Source organism: Heterocephalus glaber, unplaced genomic scaffold, assembly GCF_053883595.1.
Source record: "Heterocephalus glaber isolate CG9 unplaced genomic scaffold, H.glaber_assembly_v1.0 deba00001460, whole genome shotgun sequence".
Taxonomy (NCBI): Eukaryota; Metazoa; Chordata; class Mammalia; order Rodentia; family Bathyergidae; genus Heterocephalus; species Heterocephalus glaber.
This window is the reverse complement of record NW_028258307.1, coordinates 10,999,655-11,019,310: the sequence shown is the minus strand read 5'-3', so window position 1 is coordinate 11,019,310 and position 19,656 is coordinate 10,999,655. Positions and strand designations below refer to the sequence as shown.

The following is a 19,656-nucleotide window of genomic DNA, read 5'->3' as shown; positions in this document are numbered from 1 at the left end:
CATGTCCATACTAACGAGTTCAGCAGCTGACTATGCTGTTAGGAGGTGGGGCCGGGGTAGATTCAGGTCACAGGGGCCATGACCTGGAACGGTTTATCTCCTTCTTTGGTCCTTCTTCCTTCCTTCTCTTTTTCCTGGCCACCATGACTCATGTAGCTTTCCTCTGCCCAGGCCCTTCCACCATACTGTTTCTGCTTGGGAGCCAGCTCACTATGGACTGAAACCTCTAGTACCCAGGAGCCAAAATAAACCTCTTTTCTTGTAAGATGTGTGTATTGAGTCTTGTCTCCCAGCAACAAGGGAGTGATTAAGACATGCATGAACTCAGGAGAAGCCGTGAACTCAAATGGTCTTTAAACTCTTTCAATTCAGTTCACTTTTCTTATCTTCACTCTGAGAGCCCTGAAGTCCACTTCCATTGGGTATCTCTCTCTGATTAAATGGAATGAAGTTAGTGGTTTATCTCCTCCAATTAGAAATATATACAAAGCTACTTGTACAACTTTCTTGTCACACTTTCCTGTAGGGCTACACAGAGTATTACTTCAAGTAATAAACCTTTATAATTATTCTGCTGATACTTCATTTTGTATGTCTTAAAATACTGATTCCCATAGATGCTTATCTGCCTTAAACCTCAACTTTATAGAAAGCAGGAAGAATGTTCTGTCTCTGCTTTATGATTTGTGAAGAAACATGTAATAAATTAATTTAATAATACATAGAGTAACTGACAGGTAGTCAACAATATGATTACTGCATGCACATTTAATATGCAGCTTTTAATTAGATTTCTGTATTGTTTTTTTCCCCAAAGAGTTTCAGAGACTACAAATAAAACAATGCAATGAATGGGCAATAAGGTGAATGGACCACTCATCACTGGTTCAGAAAACAGTATTGAAGGATGGTAGAAGGATAGTTTGTAGAGAAGTATAGGAAAAGTTCACTTACTGAAAAAGATTGAAGATGAGAAAGGTAAGAAATTTGGCATCCACTCTCTAAAATGACATGAGAAGTAGAAATCCCTTAAGTTGAAAATATTTATTTATTTTGTAAGTTGTTGAACACATGGAATATAGCTGATTTTCAGTCTATGAGAGCATTTCTGGCTGTTGGGGGAACATTAGGTCAGCAAGCTTAACCAAAGAGAATTACCACTATAACTCCTTGGCCATAGGTCCAATCCTTAATCATTAGCCTGAACCAGTGGAGAAATCCATTTTGCATGAAAATACCACCATGCTAAATTCATGACTCAATGAGTTGAGTTTTATTCTGCTGTGGATTGATGCTCCAACAATTCCAACCGCCCATTGCTTGACAACTCACTAGCCTGGATGGCCTTACAGAGTATGGCCCTACCAACCTAATGTGGAAGGACTGATCTTCCTGTAGATGGCTTCTTCCTGCTATTCAAGTCACAACTCAAATGTCACCTTCTGTATGACACCTTCTGTATCACTGTTCATTCTAAGACCCCTGACCTCTTTATTTCCTTCTCTTTTATATTCTCCCAAGCACTTGTCATTATATTCTGAATCTGAAGTCATTCTATTCATGTCTTGTTTATTTATCATTCTCTGCTCCTACTGGAACGTATGTTGTGGTTTATATATAGATGTCCCCCCAAAACCTCATGGGGTCATAGGTGGGGCTTTTGGGAGTTGATTGGATCATGAGGGGGTGAAACTTATCAGTGGATTAGTCCATTGATGGGTTTATAACTGGGTGTGATGTTCAGAGGTGAAGCCTGGTTGGAGGAGGTGGGTCAATTTGGGCATGGCCTGGAAGGGTGTATTTGTCTCCCTGCTCCCTTGATCTCTGTCTGTTTCCTGTCACCATGCCATGAGCTTTCTCTCCTCTGCCATGCTGCCCTGCCTTGGAGCCAGCTGACTCTGGACTGAAACCTCCACAAACTGTGAGCCAAAGTAAACTTTTCCTTCTTTAAGTTGTGGTGTCAGGTATTGTGTCTCAATGAGGAGAAAAGTAGCTAATATAGGTATGTCACTAAACCTCCCACACAGAGCCTTTTTATTTCTGTTTTATAAAATTAACAAACTTTGGGCTGGGGATTTAGCTCAGTGGTGCAGCCGCCTGCCTCGCAAGTGCAAGGTCCCAAGTTTGATCCCCGGTACCAAAATAAATAAATAAATAAATAAATAAATAAAATTAACAAACTTTAATTTATTTTAATAATTTAAACAAACCTATTATATAGTTTCCTGGCCTGTAGTAGCATAGGGAAATATATTAGAGGTAAGCATACTTCTAGTAACAGTGAGAAAGGATGAGTCAGCACAGAGGAAACTAAAGAATTGCCAAAAGGCAGAAAGAATTCAGACAGCAGAGCAATTGGAGATGGAGAGGAAGGGTTTAAGTGTACAAGGAAATAATCTTGTATGTCTGAAGGTCCCAGTAACACCTGTTGTTATGGTGATTACATGTTATCAAATCATAATATATGCAGAATATTCAAGGAGACAGAAAAGTAATAAAACATGCTACAGAACTTTTTATTCTTGATTTTTAAAATTGTTACTTAAAAAGGCAAGAAAAATTCAGTTTTCTAAAAGAATCTTTGTTAAACATGGTTAAAGAATTCCTTCCTTCCTTCCTTCCTTCCTTCCTTCCTTCCTTTCTTCCTTCCCTCTTACTCTTTTCACAATTAGAACTACGTGAACCATGTATCTTTTTCAGCTGGGGCAGTTAGAAAGCTCAAAGCCAAGTTTGACTTTCAAATATACCAGCTCTGTAGGTTTTTATGGCATATTCTTTCAAATTTTTCTGACTTCAATCTGATCTTTTTGTGAACTCAATTCTTATTTATATATTATCCTAGACTTGTTTCTTTATCACTATTTACCTTTCCCTATTATTTTTACTTATTATTTGTGCTACTGATGTAGGTTAGTGAAAATCTTTCATAGAAGAAGATGGAGTATATATAAACTCTCCTAAATCCTCTCTTCTTATGACACAAGATAAATGGGCTGACGTGCCAACTGCTACTTCACCATACACAAAGGTGCAGAGCTCAATGAAGACTAACCAAGCTTCTTGCACATTAAGTGAGAGTTTCAAATGATAAAACATTGCAACTGCTTGTATAGTTTCCTGGGGCTTTTTACTTCATAATCTACTGGACCTGGTAATTGGAAGGTTAGTACAAAAGCACGCATCCTGAAAATTGAAAGTTAAATTCCAAAAATTTAAAATTACTAAATATAATCACAGGAAATATGCACAACACAAAGGGCAGCTAAAAGAGAGTCACAGCTGTTGATTACTTTTAAATGAAGGAAAATGAACTTCCTAAAAAATACAGCTTTGTAATAATCCAGCAATATTAACTCTGTGCATTCATTGTTCTTTCATTGGTCCACCTTTGGTTTTCATTCATATGGGTCAGTTCAAGGAACAGTATAACCAAATTGAGGGAATGTGGCTTATCTTTACCCTTTTGTTTGTTTGTTCTGACTTTGGGAATACTGGGTTAGGAATCCAGTTGAATTGCTGTAAAGGTGAAGAGAACACATGCAGATTCCTCAATGCTAACCCACTTATAATACAACTCACTTTCACTGAAGGACTTATACTCACATAAATCTTATCAAATCCTGTAGTCTCTAGAAATCTCCAAGGAAGACATAGCTTTAAAAGAGAAAAATTTAGCCATATCCTAACTAGTAGCAGATTGTGGAAGTGAATCTGTTCATAAACCACATCAGTTAATGGTTTGATTCTAAAACATTACAGTATTTAGTTCAGGGGTGTGGATGATCTTTAAAAAAAAGTCTTCCCAAAGGCCCTAAAATTGGGGGTCCCTAAAATCAGAGAGGGCTGTGATAGGACATTTATACAAAGCAATCACTTTTAGTGACAACCCTGTGAAAGAGTTTTAGGGCACTCATGGGGCTGGTTGTCCTTATTGCTCCTTTTGTCTCTGGTCTCCATCAGAGTCTAGACATTGCCCCTTCATCAAGCCACATGGCAGAACCACCTCCAGGCCCTCACCCGCTGACAGAGCACTGTGAACGGTGCCCCCACCACACACAGGGCTGCGGAGCCTCTTCCCTTAGGAATTAGGCCTGCAGGATTCCAGTCCTGTCTGGACTGTCTTCTACAGGGAAGACATGGAAACCTGGAAGTTGTGCTGTGTACTCTGCCACATTCAGGAGAGAGTGGAGTAAGCAGGTGGGCAGAAAGAGAATGAGGGATTCAGAGAACATAGAGGAGGAAGGCAGAGAGCAGCAGAGGTGAGATGGAAAACAGATTTGACGCATTGGAGTCCCCACTCCCATTTGGTCCTAAGGTCATCTGCATCTCTGTCATTGAGTTCGGTGAGACCCTGCCCTTACGCATATGGTTATAAAAATACAACTTTAGGGAGAGGGGAGGGAGGTGAGAGGAAGAGGATGTAAAAAGAATTAATATGCATTATGTGTCAACTTTCTATGATAACTGTATTTGTTCTGTATTGCAAACATGTGCTAATACAAAAAAGAGAGAAAAATAAAGATTCCAAATCTCTCAGACCAAACTTAATTGAATACTCAGGATTAGAAAATTTGTTATCTATGCATTTAAAATTTATTAAGCTCCTGTTTCTCTTCTGGAAAGCCATCTAATTTTACTAATAAAGGAGTTTGCCCGCACAAACTGACTTCTCAATATGATGAACTTTTTTTTTTTCAGGGTGGGGGGGTACTTGAGATCGAACTCCGGACCTTGCGCTTGTGAGGCAGGTGGTGGCACCACTGAGCTAAATCCCCAGTCCCAATATGATGAACTTTTGAAGATTTGCCATCAAAAGCTGTGGCTTGGTTGCCTTTTCATAAGTACAGACACAAATGGATGGGAAGGAGAATCAATGGAATAGGAAGGGAAGAAACCAGACAGCCTAATCTTTTCATGAAATGGATAAGTATTTAAGACCCAGAATAAAGAGACTTGCTCTCCCTCAGCTGTCTTGGGTTGGAGAGAGGGACAGAACCCCCAGGTCCTGGTTCCCAATCCAGTTGCTTTTCTACATCATGGGAACACATAGCTGTAAGGGTGTCCACCACTCTCTGCCACCTTCTTCCTGTAGGCAGACTGAAGTGCTGCCATGATTGCAATTTCTTGAGGGTAACAGCTCTACAGGCTCCATAGGACTCCTTGTATGAATGTGGAAGGAAAGGGTAAGGAGAGAGGAGGAGTGAGAGAAGGTTGTCATGGAAACACTGAGACAAAGCACACATTGAGGAAGAATTGAAACTCATTCTGCCAACTCAAGCTTCATTTACTCCAGTAATAAATCAAGACATCTGTGTCAAAGCCAATGTAGTGTGAAATGGACTGAAGATAAGCCTTGCAATCCAATCAATACTGTCTCCTAAATACCAGGATCTTTTCAAAGGGATGCTTCATTGCACATTTATCTATATCACTATTAAAATTTCTATACGAGTATTTGTGCATGCTTTCTCTTTGTTCTAATTTCTGTCAAAAGATTCTGAATTACTCAGCAGGGAAGATTAAAATTAAGACAGAATTATCTAGATTATTGCTTTTGAGCAGGATTGTTTCTAAAATATCACAGGGCAGAAAAATGAAAATATATTGTATAATGAAGTTTTACTGTAAATGTTCATTTCCTCAGAGTTCAGTAGACCAAGGGCCAGTGTTCAACTTGCAGCAATAAATTGTATTCAGACTAGAATCTGGTAGGAAGAAGAAATATCCCGATGTGGTGGGGTGCACCTGTAGTTCCACCTATTTGGGGTGCTGAGGTGGAAGGGTCACAAGTTTGACCCCAGCCTGGGCAACTTAGCGAGACTGTCTCAAAATATGATAGAAGAGGTTTGGCGATATAGCTGAGTGCTCACTGGGTTCAATTTCTAGTACTGCAAAAAAAGAAGAAGAAGAAAGCAACAAAGAAAATTAAGGAAGGAAAAAATAAGGAAAGAAGGGAGAAAGAGAAAAGGAAATATCAATCAGAGTACAGACAGCTTGTAATCCCAGCCCTAGGATTTATTGCTGAAAGAAGGCCCTGTCTCTTTCCTATCTCTAAGCTCCTAGCTCTTCTGAAATCCCAGTGCTCCCTAGGAAAGGCCCACATGCCCACTCTGTATGTACATTTTCCACACTGAAGTCATTCGACAGAAAAATGAATGTTTACAGACAAGCTGAGGTAGATGAAGTGCTTGAATCTTCTTATTCCATTAAACAGTCTCGCTTCTTTTCTGGATCATAGATGAACAGTTATGGTAGAGTTTCAGAATTGAAAAGACCTCAGAGAGCATGTAAGACACGCGAGCTTTGTTCAAAAAGTTTGTAAAGGCCATGTAGCTAGGTAGTCTAGTTAGTCGACAGAAGCAATCTCCTTTTCTGTCTCTTGAACACCAGCATCAGTGAACTTTACTCTAAATAAAAACTTTGTACAAAGATCTAATGCACTTTACAGATTTGTATTTCAGACACTGGTTTCATTTTAAGGAATAACAATCCAAGACACAGAAAGTTTGGAACTGCATTTTTTTCTAGTCCACTACATAGGACCTGCCTAGAAAATAGACCTATACCTCAACTCCTCCATTCATTAAATTAATGAACAATGTACCTCACTCCTTCTCGTACAAACCTCTGTGGACTCGCTGTGTGCCTGGCTCATTCTCCCTGTTTTCTAAACTATGAGCACTCCTAGAAGTTGATGAAGAGAATTCAAAAAAGAGATTGAATTGAGGATGTATGGTGAAACAGAATGGAAAAAAGGAAGACCAAAACAGAGAGGTAAAATTTGGGAGAAATTTAAAGCTATAGGTGAAAATGTTTTGGGGTTTGTGAAAAATGGCATTTCTGGGTAAATTTTAAAAATATATTCTCTACCAATTTTCTAACACCAATTAGCTATCAAAAAATCACTGCTATCCTAAGCACTCAGGAGGCTGAGGCAGAAGGACTGCAAGTTCAAGGCCAGCCTAGGTTATAAAATGAGACCCTGTCTCAAAAAAAAGTCACTGCTATTTTAAGATATAAAATATGTAATCTGACAACCCAGTTTTTTTTTTTAATATATGGAGATTTCCAAATAGGTAGAGTTTTTTTGTTTTGTTTTTTGTTTGTGTGTTTGTTTTCCTTTTTTGAGTTGTATCTGTTATCTTCATTTTGGTACCTTTAGCTCTCAAGTCAAATGCTGACAGTTCCTTGGGTCCCCACTGAGGAGCAGTAGATCATGAAATTTAAGAGATGTTAGGAGAGCCTGTGGTCCCAGACCATGGAACATTTCTGACTCACACTGCCAAAGAACCAAAGGAAATGTTAGTCGTCAGTTGGCACCACCCTCAGCTGGAACTCCATGTCCTCCAAATTCAGGCCTTTGTCGCTTCTAGAAAGTTGGTTGTAGTTGTTTACACAAAGCCAGGTCACTGGACTTGCTGTTCCTGCGGGCATTTCTCCCACCCTCTTCCCTAGAGAAATGAGGGGATCAGCATCAAACACCAGGCCCCAGGAAATGTTGAGTTACCTTTCTGGGAAATCTCACCGGCTAGAAAGAGAAGGAGAGGAAGCTGAGAGGGCTGGGCTCCTGGTGAACACTTGGGTCCAGCCCTAGGCTGGTGCTTCATAGTCTTGAGTCCTAGAGTTGGTCACATCTATAGCATCCATCTGTCTCCTCATCGTGAAATGGGGATGGTAGCCAGGTGTCACTGCACAGTTTTGAGGTTTTAATAAGAAGAAATAGTGCAAAAGAAGCCTTCTAGGTCATAGAGTGCTACCATTATATCTACGTATGCCCAGACATATAAATTAGAAATTAAGAGATTTGCTGCCCTCCCTTCTTATGATACATGGATGTCAATAATTAAGTCAATAATTTTCACTCTGGAGCCCATGAGGTTTTAACAGTGAGAGAGTAAATTTACCACTTTGGAGCACAGCAAAGAACAAAGCTTACTGGTAACATCCAGATTCTTCTGTTGGGAAAGCTCACAGAAGGACCTGAACACTATGATATGTATATAGGAATAAAATTTGTTTACATGTATCCAACACTTCACTTTAATAGCTATAATTGACCACGTTGTTTTCAAGTTCCTACTGTGAGTAACCAAGGTCTCACTATTTGTACTTGATAAGTAAATGTTTTAATCAGCCTTTTGATACTCATATGGTTCAATTTTCAAATATGAAAGTACTGTGTAATTCTCCATAACATTTCAAATGGAAGGGGCACCTTAATCTACTCAAAGGTGGACAGATGAGAAAACTATCTTTGTTAACTTTGCTCCTTTTTCTAATACTCAATAACAGCAAGGGCCATCTGGTTAACAATAGCCTGAAAGCATTGGAAGTACTTGTGCATCTGAAGGAGTTAATTTCATAACTCCCATCTCTGCCCATTGCAGAAGGAATCACATGTGACCATCAAGGTCAAGGATAAGCTTTTATAGCCCGACTTCCTCCCCAGGCCTTGGGGTCACTCTATACTTGGACCTCTGACTCCATGGGTTCCCTAGTCCTGCCTGGCATCCTACTGATCTTGCTTCTCCACTTCTCTCCCTCAAGACAGAACTGCTGAGGGTCCTTATCACCAGCCCAACACTCTGTTACACAAATCTCCATAGCAACCGTGAAGCAGGTGGCAGGACCAGGGTTTTCAAGATGGGAAAGCTGAGACTCTTAGAGACTTGCTCAAGGTGAGCATTTGGACTTGGGGCTTCTGTCTTTTCCGGGATTCGATAACCTTCAGGTAGGATGGATGTCTGGGTGTGCAGTTACACAGGAGGCCAAATAAGGCTGCCAAGGCTGAGATCCACAGTCCTGGGCCAATTCCCAAAGCACCTTTCCCTAGAGAAATGGTAGCAGCTCTGAGGTTTTGGGCTACATCCCCAAAGAAGTGGGGAGGGAGGGAGGAAAGATGGGGTTTTCAGGCCATCGGAGCAGCATCAAAATACACAAACAACGACCGTGTGACCCTAATCCAGAGACAGGGCAGTGATGCACAAGTATGTCATTCCTCTTAAGTCCCTGTAGGAAATGAGAGCTATGAGAACTAAGATGGAATGTAAATTATTTCTCAAGGAAGTATGCTAGCTCTCTTCTTTTAAAAGCTTCCCTCTGGAGGAAACTCAGAATCAATTTTTCTCCCTGGGTCTTAACTATAGTTATGTAGGCCCTCTGCTAAAAAACAAAAAAAAAAAGGGAAAGAGGGAGGGTACAGCAGCATATAGAAGACAGGGACAGGATCTGGATGAAGCAACATCACCTCCAAGTCCGAGGAAAGGCCCACGTTGATGCTGTGAATTTCATACAGTTCTCGGTACCTTCCCAGCAACCCCAACAGCCCCTTCCCTCCCACCTTTAGCATCCACCCACCCACACACAAAGTGTGCAAGATGTCCATGCTGCTAGGAAATGGAATCTGAGAGCATAATTTTAAATTTCATACCCTTGTTTGGAGAGTAATATACATGAGCTGGATGGTGAGGACAGGTCAGAAATACAGAGAACAAGATGCTAGCAAAGACCCGGCATGACTGTGCTCAGGGCCCAGGCCCTGCAGACAGCACTGGGCTGCTTTCCCTTCCTGATGGGATTTGGGGCTCACGCCTGGAAATGCATGTCCACTTGGTGATAGGCGGAAGAAGGGTGTGGATGTGGGCCCTAGGAAATGAAGTGGCCGAGGATGGAGGTCCAGTATTCCAAGGCTGTGCTCCAGTTCTGGAAATGGCACAACTTACTGAAGCCTCCCTTCTTGTCCCTGAGTTTACCTTGGAAAACAGGTTCACTTTTGCCTAATCACATCTTGACCTCCTCATCTGAAGTTGGAGATTTCTGAATGGTGATGAGAATTAAAGGGACAGGAGAAGACAAGGAGTGTATGGCCGGCACATCACAGGGACACCAGAACATCTGGGTACCTCCTCGTCTTGCCCTCTTGTCTTCCCCTAAAAGTTTACACTTCTTTACTCAACTCTTTCTCTCCCTCCTTTGGCAGAAATCCTGGGAAATAGTTATTCTTTGCAAATAAAATGTTGCAAGAGGCTGGAAAGATGGCAGAGCATAGAGAAAAGAGCTAAGAGCAGGTGGGGCTGTGGAAAACTGCGTGGCCGGGACCTCGGCCATCCCAGCAAAGTGGAGACCTAGGGTCAGATCTGGGAGCCCCGCTGGGCACGTCTGTCCCTGTCTGCATCCTCTGTGCTGAGACAGTGGCTGGAGCCTGGGACTCAGGCACACACATGGGTTCTTACCTGGAGCGGCAGAGTGGCTGGCGGGGCCGGGTAGCTCCTGCTGGTCTGAATGGCCGGGCAGTATCTGCAGAGCTGTACCCTTGTCGCACGTACTATCGTACCTGGTTCCTCTCCATAGCTTTCTGGGAGTCTCTGAAAGGTCTGGGCACCTCCTCTCAGCATGGCCCTTTGGCCCCTGTCAGCTACAGGGCCCGGGGTGGCTTGTGGAGGTGGGCATCCCATGGCATTCCTGGACAGGGGGTCCATGCCCCACAGGTCCTGGGGGCCGGAAAGAACTGGCCAGCACTTCCAGTCCACGGAGGGTGTGCTGCTTCCATGGCTCATGACAGGAGCTGGGTTAGGGAGCCCGCATGACAGTCCAAGTTTCCTAGACACAGGGGCCAGGCAACGCCCACAGTGTGGGGATCCGCAGACACCACACCTTTTTACATCCCTGTGCTCCTGCTGGCGCCGAGATTCTCCCTCTCCCTCCTTCTTCTTCGGTGAAAAGCAACTGAAAGCCGCTGGCTCCTCTTTCCCAGGGCCGTCTTCATGCAGCAGGCTTGAAGAGGGAGCAGCTAAGCCCTGTGTGCGCCTGAGGTCCCAGCCTGCCAAGAAGTCTGTCTTGGGACTTGGGGAAACGAGTCCCTCCTCCAGACCCCCTGGGGCCGCCCTGGAGGCTGCAGCTGCGGGAGACTGGGCGGAGAGAGCTCGGGCAGGGGGGCCCTGCAGCTGGATGAAGAGGAAGGAAGTTTTCAGCTGCTGTTGCCTGGGCTGCTCAGCCATTTCCTCCTCCAAGCGGGTAGGGCTGGTCCTTGGCAGGGTCAAGTTTCAGACCTCAGTGCCCAGGGATGCAAAGAGCAGACTCGGTGGGCAGACATGACTCAGCCCCATGGTTCCCCGGACAGCCTGAGGAGGCAAACAACACACCTTCAGCACCCAGGGGAGTCTCCAGGGAGGGCCGTGGGGATGGTGTCTGTCTGGAACTGGACTTTGCTCACTTCCCAGAATCACAGAAGCACACAGATGGGTGGAGAAACATCTGCAAGAGAGTGTGGGAGAGGGGCAGTGAAGACCTGGCGGCTCTCACCTGTGTGGGTCTAGAAGGAATTCCTGTTTCTTAACTACACCTTTCCTTGTGTTTGAAATGGAAATACTACTCATTTCATTGTTCAGGCCTAGGTTTTGTGTTAACTGTAACAGTGACTTGGGGTCTCACCTGTCAGACACTATGTCCTTTAGAAATGAAGCACACTTCAGAAATGAAGAATACTTTGAATTGAATCTACTCTGACTGTATTATTTTCTCTACCTTGAAGACCTCTCTGATAAAAAACATAACCGCTGTAAACCATTTCAATGTTTTGAACATTGAAGAGCTCCGCTCTTTGAAGACTGGTGATTCAGGAGTTCTCCAGGAAGAATCCCACAGTTACATCTCAAAATACTCTGCTTGGACCTGTGGTTTAAGCAAGTCCCCTTCAAAATTCAGGTGTTGCCAATTTAATGGTATCAGCAGGTGGGGTCTTTGGACAAGGGCTAGGAGGCCTCCTCCCCCGTGAATGGATTAAGACTCTTCTAATGGAGGCTTCGTGTGACATTCAGTAGCTTGTCCTTCTGCCTTCCCCCACGTGTGGGTGCAGCAAGACCCTACCCAATGCTGGTGACTTGATCCTGGACTTCACCCTCCAGAACTATGAGAAATAAATTTCTGTTCTTTATAAACAGTCTGCTCTGCATTATTTTGCTATAACAGCACAAAACAAACTAAGATACTTGGCCCCACCAAAAGAAGAAATAATAAAGATGAAAAAGAAAAAAGAAGAGAGAAGAAAGAAAGAAAAACACGTACAGGTAATACATTACCCTAGAGGGCGTTTAAAAGATTTAGCCTTTTTTACTTGTGAGACAATAGCATTCCTTTGCTTTTAAAAATGAGGACCACTTCTTTCCAGCACAGAATAACAGGTAATTGAAAAGTATAGCCAAATAAAAGCACAACAAAAGGAAATTGAGAACTCACCTGCATATTCAGTTGAGTATCTCACATTCAGAGTGCTTCCCTGGGCTCAGTATCTCTCTCAGTGGACAAGAACCTTAGTGCTGACCTTGTTCTGGGGGAGGAAAGAAGAAAGGGGTGAGAAAGCACTTGCCTTTATCAATGTGAAATACCTTGACTAAAAGAGGACACGGAAATCGTCCTCTGAGACAGTGAGTACGAAGCCCAGGACGTTCCTTCCCCTCGCCATAGCTCCTGTGGAGCCTGAGCTATTTCTCCCTCCCTGGCTCCCCACCATTCTGCACCTGGGCAGCAACTGCAGCCTTCCGAGGAGGCCTTGGCTGTCACTGCTGCCCAGGCAGAGTCTTTGGATGTGCTCAGCGTGGCCAAGTGGGGTCCTAAGTCAATTCTCTTTTTAAAAATGTTCTCACACTGTTTTTTCATTCAAGGTTATATAACTAGCCCCGTAGGCTAAGGAAAGCCACTGTGACAATCATAACCAACACTAATACACGGGAATATCCGCCAAAACAAAACTATGCCCATGCTTAATTGCATGTTGATAGATTATACTCATTTTCATCACTATGTAAATGATATCATCTCTTTTTATGTGAGGTTCACATCTTTTTAATGTAATTCTCACACCGTCCTATGGAAGAACTTGCTTTTAAGTTGTAATTGCTCAACAAATACTAGTTTGTTGACAAGTGAACTGCCAAAAATGAGAGGTGTTGTGTTTTCAAATAGAACAGGGATGTGGTGAGAAGGAATCATTTTGTTTCAGCCCCCAGAGGTGCTGAGAACATTGTACTGGATGCTTCAGGTAGCACCTTCCGGGCAACACAGCAAGGGCCTCCGGCTCTGGCAGTGCTCAGGGAGGTGAGGTAATTGCCTGATGCCTTTTTTTCTTTCTTTAAAAGAAGAGGCATAGAGGGACTTATTAGGCAGAATTTTAAAAGTACACACTCAAAGAAGCAGAGTGCTGGCCCACATGTGAAAGGCATACTTTAGTTGGAGGTAGGGACATTTTTGTGCTTGGGTGGGGGGCCTAAAATCTGCTGAATTTGTGATTCTATAGAAAATTTGGGCTTGGTTTTCAGAAAAAAGCTGATGGCCCATCCACAGGTAGAAGGACAACAACTCATTTCATAGGGGAAAGGCACAGGTCCAGCCTGTTGGCTTTTTTTTTCTTTCTTTCAGTACCAGGGTCGAGCTCGGGAGGGACCTTGTCCTTTCGAGGCAGGCAGCAGAACCACTGAGCTAAATCCTGGCTTGTTTTCTTTTCTTTTTAAAGGTGCGTACTCTAGGATAGTTTGCCTAAAAACATTCTTGGAATGTTTGAAATCTTTGAGTCTGTTTCTTTATCTTTTGAGGACAACTGGCCCAAGTAGGCATGGGCACTAAAGAGCTATGAGGTGAGAAGTTTCTTTTGAACTCCTTGTCTCTTTCCGACTAGAAGTTCAGTTGTCCTATTTCCAAAGAAAAGAAAGCACCAAAGTCACCAAGGTGGTGGTAGGGGTATATCCAGCACCCTTTTCTCTCCTTGCTTCCTTTGCATTTGTGGGCTTATTATAGGGGCGGTTACTGCCAAGTATTTCACTTCCAGGTCGTGTGGGCTGGAATAGGAGAAGTACACAGCAGAGGTGGATGACATTTAAGTGTCCACAGGCGAGCTGCCTTTGAGGACACATGTAAGACAACTCTAAATATTAGGGGACATAAAGGGGTTAGAGTTTTTATGAGAAGCGGGGGCAAATGCCAGAGAACATGCATTACTGCTATAGCATAAATAGTGCAGTGATTAAAAGCAAGCAATTTGGTGCCAGGCAGATATTTCTCTGAGTTCTACTAACACTGGCGGCTGTGTGACCATGCCCAAATTACTTAACCTTTCTGATGATTAGTTTCCCCAAAGATTAGGTAACAATACCTGTGTCACAGGGCAGTCATAAGGTTTAAGTGGAGGTATATGTAAAAGGCTTATGTAAAACGGCACTGTACTTGGCATATAATAGGTTCTCAATAACTATTAGCTACTCTTAAAATTTGTACTTACACATTTTTTTGTACTGGGGATGGAACTCAGGTCTTTCCACTTGCAGGACAGGTGGCAGAACCATTGAGCTAAATCCCTGGACCCAATGTACTCACACATTTTTAAGGCCTTGGGAAAATTGATTCACTCAGGCAAACAGCAGGAGTTGTTTTATAAAACACGCATGTACATGAGGTGTGATCAAAACACACAGAGAATGTTTAAATTTTTAAAAAAATGATTATAGCAATAGACACTTAGCCATTAATCCTCCTCAAAATACTCTCCCTTGCTTTGAATACATTTATGCCACTGTTTTTGTCACTTTCTGAAGAAGTTAAGGACATCTTCTTTTGAGATTTTTTTATGATGTGATTAAAAAAAAAAAAAAGACCTGGTGAGTATTGCTTCTGAGTGACATCTCGCAGAAAAGCAGGTTCATAAAAGCACTGTGTTGTGTCCTCATCCACTGTATTCATCTGCTCTGGCACTGTGTGACTTCTAATCTTCCCCAAAGTCAAAATGACCATAAAAAGTAAGTATTTTGAATCAATTCAGGACATCAAGGCAGCCACAATAGCATAGCTAAGTAAGGATACTCACAAAAGCGGACATCCAGCGCTGTTTCAGAAGATGGTAAGGTTGATGGGATAAGTTTGTTCAAATCAAGGGAAATATTTTGAGGGGGATTAATGACAATGTGTCTTTTACTATAGTAAAGGTTTTAAGATTCACACCTTAATTGTAGTTTTCAATCATGTATAGTTTTTTCCTCAGCAGTGGGTAATCACATGAGTGTTTTTATGCTTCCTGTCTAAACAGTAAACATCTGAAAGCTGAGGAATTAACTGGAATGTGGGAGTGTCAGTAATGGACATGATGTCAGGAGACTTGGCTTTGAATTCTGCAGCAAACAGCTATTAACTGTGACTCACAGCAGGTCTCTGAGCCTAGGTAACTTACCTGTAAAAATGCTAAATACATTTCTGCTCTTTTTACCTTACAGAATTGCTTTGGAAATCAAGGAGCATAATCTGTGTAGCAGCACTTTGTAAATACAAATTTAAGTTGTATAATAATTTCATTAATAATAATCCTTAACTAAATCATTGTGTGATTTCTCTTAAGAAGCAGGCCTTCTCACTCTGAAAGATTTCCATGTTTACTTCTTGTTTTTCTACCACAACTTCGCTATTCATAAAATGCGAATGCAAACAACAGACAGCATAAGCTGCAATCCACTTCTGCTAATGATTTCTTCCCATGGCTTCCAGAGAGTTGAGGAACATTCTAGAATCTAGAGTGGAGAGAGGGTGGGCATTCTGGAAATGTATCAGAGCATTCTCTCCTCTCACTCCTACTTCATGACAACCTTGGCAAGTAGGCGGCACGCTCGCTCTTCCTTTCAGAAATGCAGAAAGAGGAGAGGGAGATGGAGTACCTTGCTTGAAGCCACATAGAGAGGGCAGTGGTTGGTACTGGTGTTAAGTCTGGCTCTTTCCACTGCTGCTGTGTCCTTGTCTGTCCTTCCTGTCTCTAACACTGGTACCCAGGAAGGCTTCACCCATCCACAAGTGTTGCCGCTGCTCATCTGAGAATCTTCTCTCAGTTGTTTCTCTAACATTTCTAAAAGTTTACTTGATTCAAACTAGTATAAAAATGGTACCTTCTCAGGACATGTTGCTCGAATAGAAGAAAATGACTTCTCTCCAAGGTGCGGTTGTTCTAGTGAACAAGTCTTAGAGGCCTAAGCCCCAGGAAATCCCAAGAATTCTGGAAATATTTCATTGAGTTTTAAGTCAGGCTCACATTCCATCTCCTAATTCTCATCCATTCTCTCACCGCTGGAAGTTAGACTGAGCCCTCCAAAGTCACTGTGCCCAGTTTTGTTGGGACAGGTTGGCCATTCAGTCTGAGAAGATGAAACAGGGGTTCTAGCTACAGCTCTCTCCTGCTATAAGGATTATGTTTAGAAAACGACTGCTTTCTTTTTCTTTTTCTTTTTTGATACTGGAGATGGAGCCTAGGGCTTGCATACTGAGCTGCACCCCCAGCCCACTTCTAAAATTTTTATTTTGAGATAGGGTATTGCTAAGTCCATAAATTTCCCAGTCTGGACTGGAACTCACCATCCTCCTGCCCTCAGCCTCCCAGAGTACTGAGATTAGAAGTATATGCTAACATGCCCAGCTATAAACTGCATACCTTTATTTTTTATCGGTACATGTTGGCAATACATAACAAATACATTCATCATGGGGAACTGGTACATACACATATAACACCTTATTCCTTTTTATTTCTCCTTCCCCTCCTCTCTCCTCTCTCCCTCCATCCCTAGACAAGAGACAAGGGAGAGGTGGGGCTATGGCTTGGGACCTGGAGAGAGATTAGTGGAAGTGAAACCTGAGTGGACAGGGAGGTATGAAGAGGTGAAGGGAGAGAAGGCATGTCCAGGGGGTGGACGTCGGGTCAGACTGAAGGATACGACCTGGGACAGTCAGCAATGCCAAGAATAAGCATTTCGTGCCTCACCAAACAGGCCTCAGGGTATTCCAGCATATTCTCTCTCCTGGCCAGTGAAACACCTTCCCTATTGAAGCTGAATTCCTTCCACTATTATAAGAAAACTTGCTGCGTAGTGAGTTTGATATAATATAATGGTGACGATGATGATGGCTACTGTCAGGGTCAAAATATCATAACAAAATAACACAGATTAAGTGATTTATAAAAATAAAAATTTATTGCTCACACTTCTGGAGGATGGAAAGTCCAAGATCAAGGTGCCAGCAGATTACAGTGACTTCTTGCTCTAGCCTTATATGGTGGAGGGGTAAGGGGTCTCCCTCTGGTCACCACTTTTATCCCATGGTAAAAGACCTAATCCATGGTGACTAGAGCCATAATCGAATCACTTGCCCAAGGCCCCACCTCCTCATAGCATCCATCAACTTGGGAGTGAGGATTTCAACATTTTGAATATATTTCTTCTAGTTCTGGGAACATGGTCTATATCAGAGTCTCTGCTTCAAAGACACAGAAGTCTGCAGAAGATAAACTATTTGCCCAAAGTGACCCAGGAATTAAGTGCATGCAGCCCCAAGTCTTCCAAGCTCTTACATTTATTCTTTCAAAGAGGCCACACTGCTTCCCAATCAGTGCATTCAGGAGCCAACTTTATCTATCTTACACAGCATCCCTTCAACTTCTGAACCTCATCCTTCCCCAAACTAACTTCCTTGTCACCATTTTTTTAACCTCTCCCCCAAAAGCAAGCCCACTCATGCCGTAGGAGATGACTCCATGTCAGATAGTCTCCTTGTGATGGTTATTTATGGAAGAACCAGATGGGAAAGCTTGGGAAACATTCTCATCTGAGAGAGTCTTTCATTTCCATCCTGTTTCTATTTCCTTTACTGTCCCCCACCCTGCCCATGCACACAGAACATTGGCATGTTCTGAGCGATCCCTTGTATTTTGAGTTGATATGTGCCCACCCTGGCATCTGATCCCACGGGCGGGCAGTTTTGAAGTGAATGGAAAAAGTGCTGGAGCAGACAAGAGCACTGGGTTGTGGGGAGTGTAAGTGCTCAGTACTGTGTCAGAGCAGATGGCCAGCCCTTCCTGCTGGGGCTTCTGAAGCCCGTCACACTAAGTAGGGGCAGGCAGTTGGGGACTGTGTCCTCACTGCCAGGCAGAGGCGTCCCTCTTTACACAAGAGGTGCTGAAGAGGTTGGGATTTGAGTGAAGATGGAGATGTAAGTCGTTTGTCTTTTGAGCCTCCCAGGCTCAGCCATATTCACGAAACCTCTTGTGGCTCCAGGTTGTCCCTCTGTGAGGTCGCCTCCACATCATTGTGTTTCCTGGAAGCAGCCTTCATAGCAAGTTGGTTAGATGAGCAGGAAATGGCTCCTAGGAGCACATTTAATGACCAAAGGACATATGGCCCCTCTCTGTCCACCTCACTAACGGGTGCAGTTTTATCCAGTATTGCCCTGAGCCAAGTGTTTCCCACGTGCTACTCAATTTTGTTCTCAGCAGGCTGTCATGGTGAAGAAACTGAGGTCCCAGGGAAGAAGCACTTTGCCCAAGGTCCCTAACAAGAGGCAAAGACAGCACTTGAACCCAGTTTGTACCATCTCTCAGCCAGACTCTGAAGTGCTTGCTGCTCCATTCCAGTGCCTCTCTGAGCCAAACCTGTGCTCACCCTCCCACCACCTGGAGTCCTCCACTGCTTACCCCTGCTGATCCGCTGATTCTGTAACTGCTGCTAAACCATCCTCCAAGACCCCAGCTCGGTCATGCCTATTCCCAGCTGTCACCAATGTCTCCAGGATAGTTTGCCTGGACCTTCTGTACTATTTTCAACCCTTCTCCCACTGTTCCCTTCTCCTGTGTGATTCTGCCTCTGCAGGGCTGTCCTCAGACCCACCACGTAAAGCCTAGACTCAGGCCCTTGCTAGAACCTCTCCCACCTTCATCCTCCCTCTCTAACCAAATGTTCTGCCTTTTGCATCCAGACTAAACCCCTCCACCTCTATAAGATCTTTGCCAGCCACTCTGTCACTCCCCTGTCTAGTATGTTTTTTGCCAGGAACATTCATTTTGATGCCAATCACATATTATTCCTTCTGGTGAATGTAAGAAAGACAGGGAAGAAAGAAGTCTGAAAAGGCTTTAGAAATTTCCTTTTCCTGTAACTCCAATTTAGTCTCAAAAGCCATCCAAATAATGTTTGGATAATGCAACTCTTTACCCATGAGTAAAACATTTGGTCAATTAAAACTCAGAACAGAACAGTATATTGGTATTTTTTATATGAAGTTAGATCAGATGTACCAACCTGAACAATAAACCAGTGCTTATTTATTTTTTTAATGTTAAAATGTTTCTTCATTAAAACCAGAAGTTTAACATTGACATTTTAGTAGTTGAAATGGTGTTTAAGGGCTTGTGGATAAATATTTTTATTTGTAATCACATATCCCTAGAACAAGTGTATTATTACATGAATGTTACATAGAACAAAAAGAAGTACAAAATAAGTGATTTTGAGAAATTAAAAAAAAATCCAGTGTTCATATTCCTGACTCTAACTTGATTATAGTGAAATTGACCACTGCTTTTTTCTGATTGTATTTGATTTTAAATGAATTAATTAATATTTTATAATCTTTGATAGATGAAAGCTCATTTCATTTATTCTGTCATTTATTTATACCTTAAAAGTTTATACAAATTATAAATGATTTAAGCCCAAAATTGTATAATTTCCTTGTTTGGTTCATCCTCACTCCTCTTTAAAATGAAAGAATGAGAAATGTGCTGTTTTTGGTGAATGCTGGCTGTTCAAAGTGGAAGTGCATTCAGAACACTTGTGCAAATGAATAGGAAAGGGAAAAAGT

General features: G+C 42.7%; 1 protein-coding gene across 3 annotated transcripts in view; it reads right to left on the bottom strand.

The window, feature by feature from the left end:
* Psd3 (pleckstrin and Sec7 domain containing 3) overlaps positions 1-19,656 on the bottom strand; it is a 517,630-nt gene that overhangs the window by 479,668 nt on the left and 18,306 nt on the right. For all 3 annotated transcript variants that reach the window (XM_087216715.1, XM_004848243.4, XM_021261216.2), the window contains 2 exons: positions 12,235-12,325; positions 10,233-11,253 (listed from right to left, as the gene is read on the bottom strand). In XM_087216715.1, coding sequence (XP_087072841.1) covers positions 10,233-10,997 — 765 coding nt within the window. In that variant the 5' untranslated portion in view covers positions 10,998-11,253; positions 12,235-12,325. Of the gene's footprint in view, positions 1-10,232; positions 11,254-12,234; positions 12,326-19,656 lie in introns of those variants that run through there.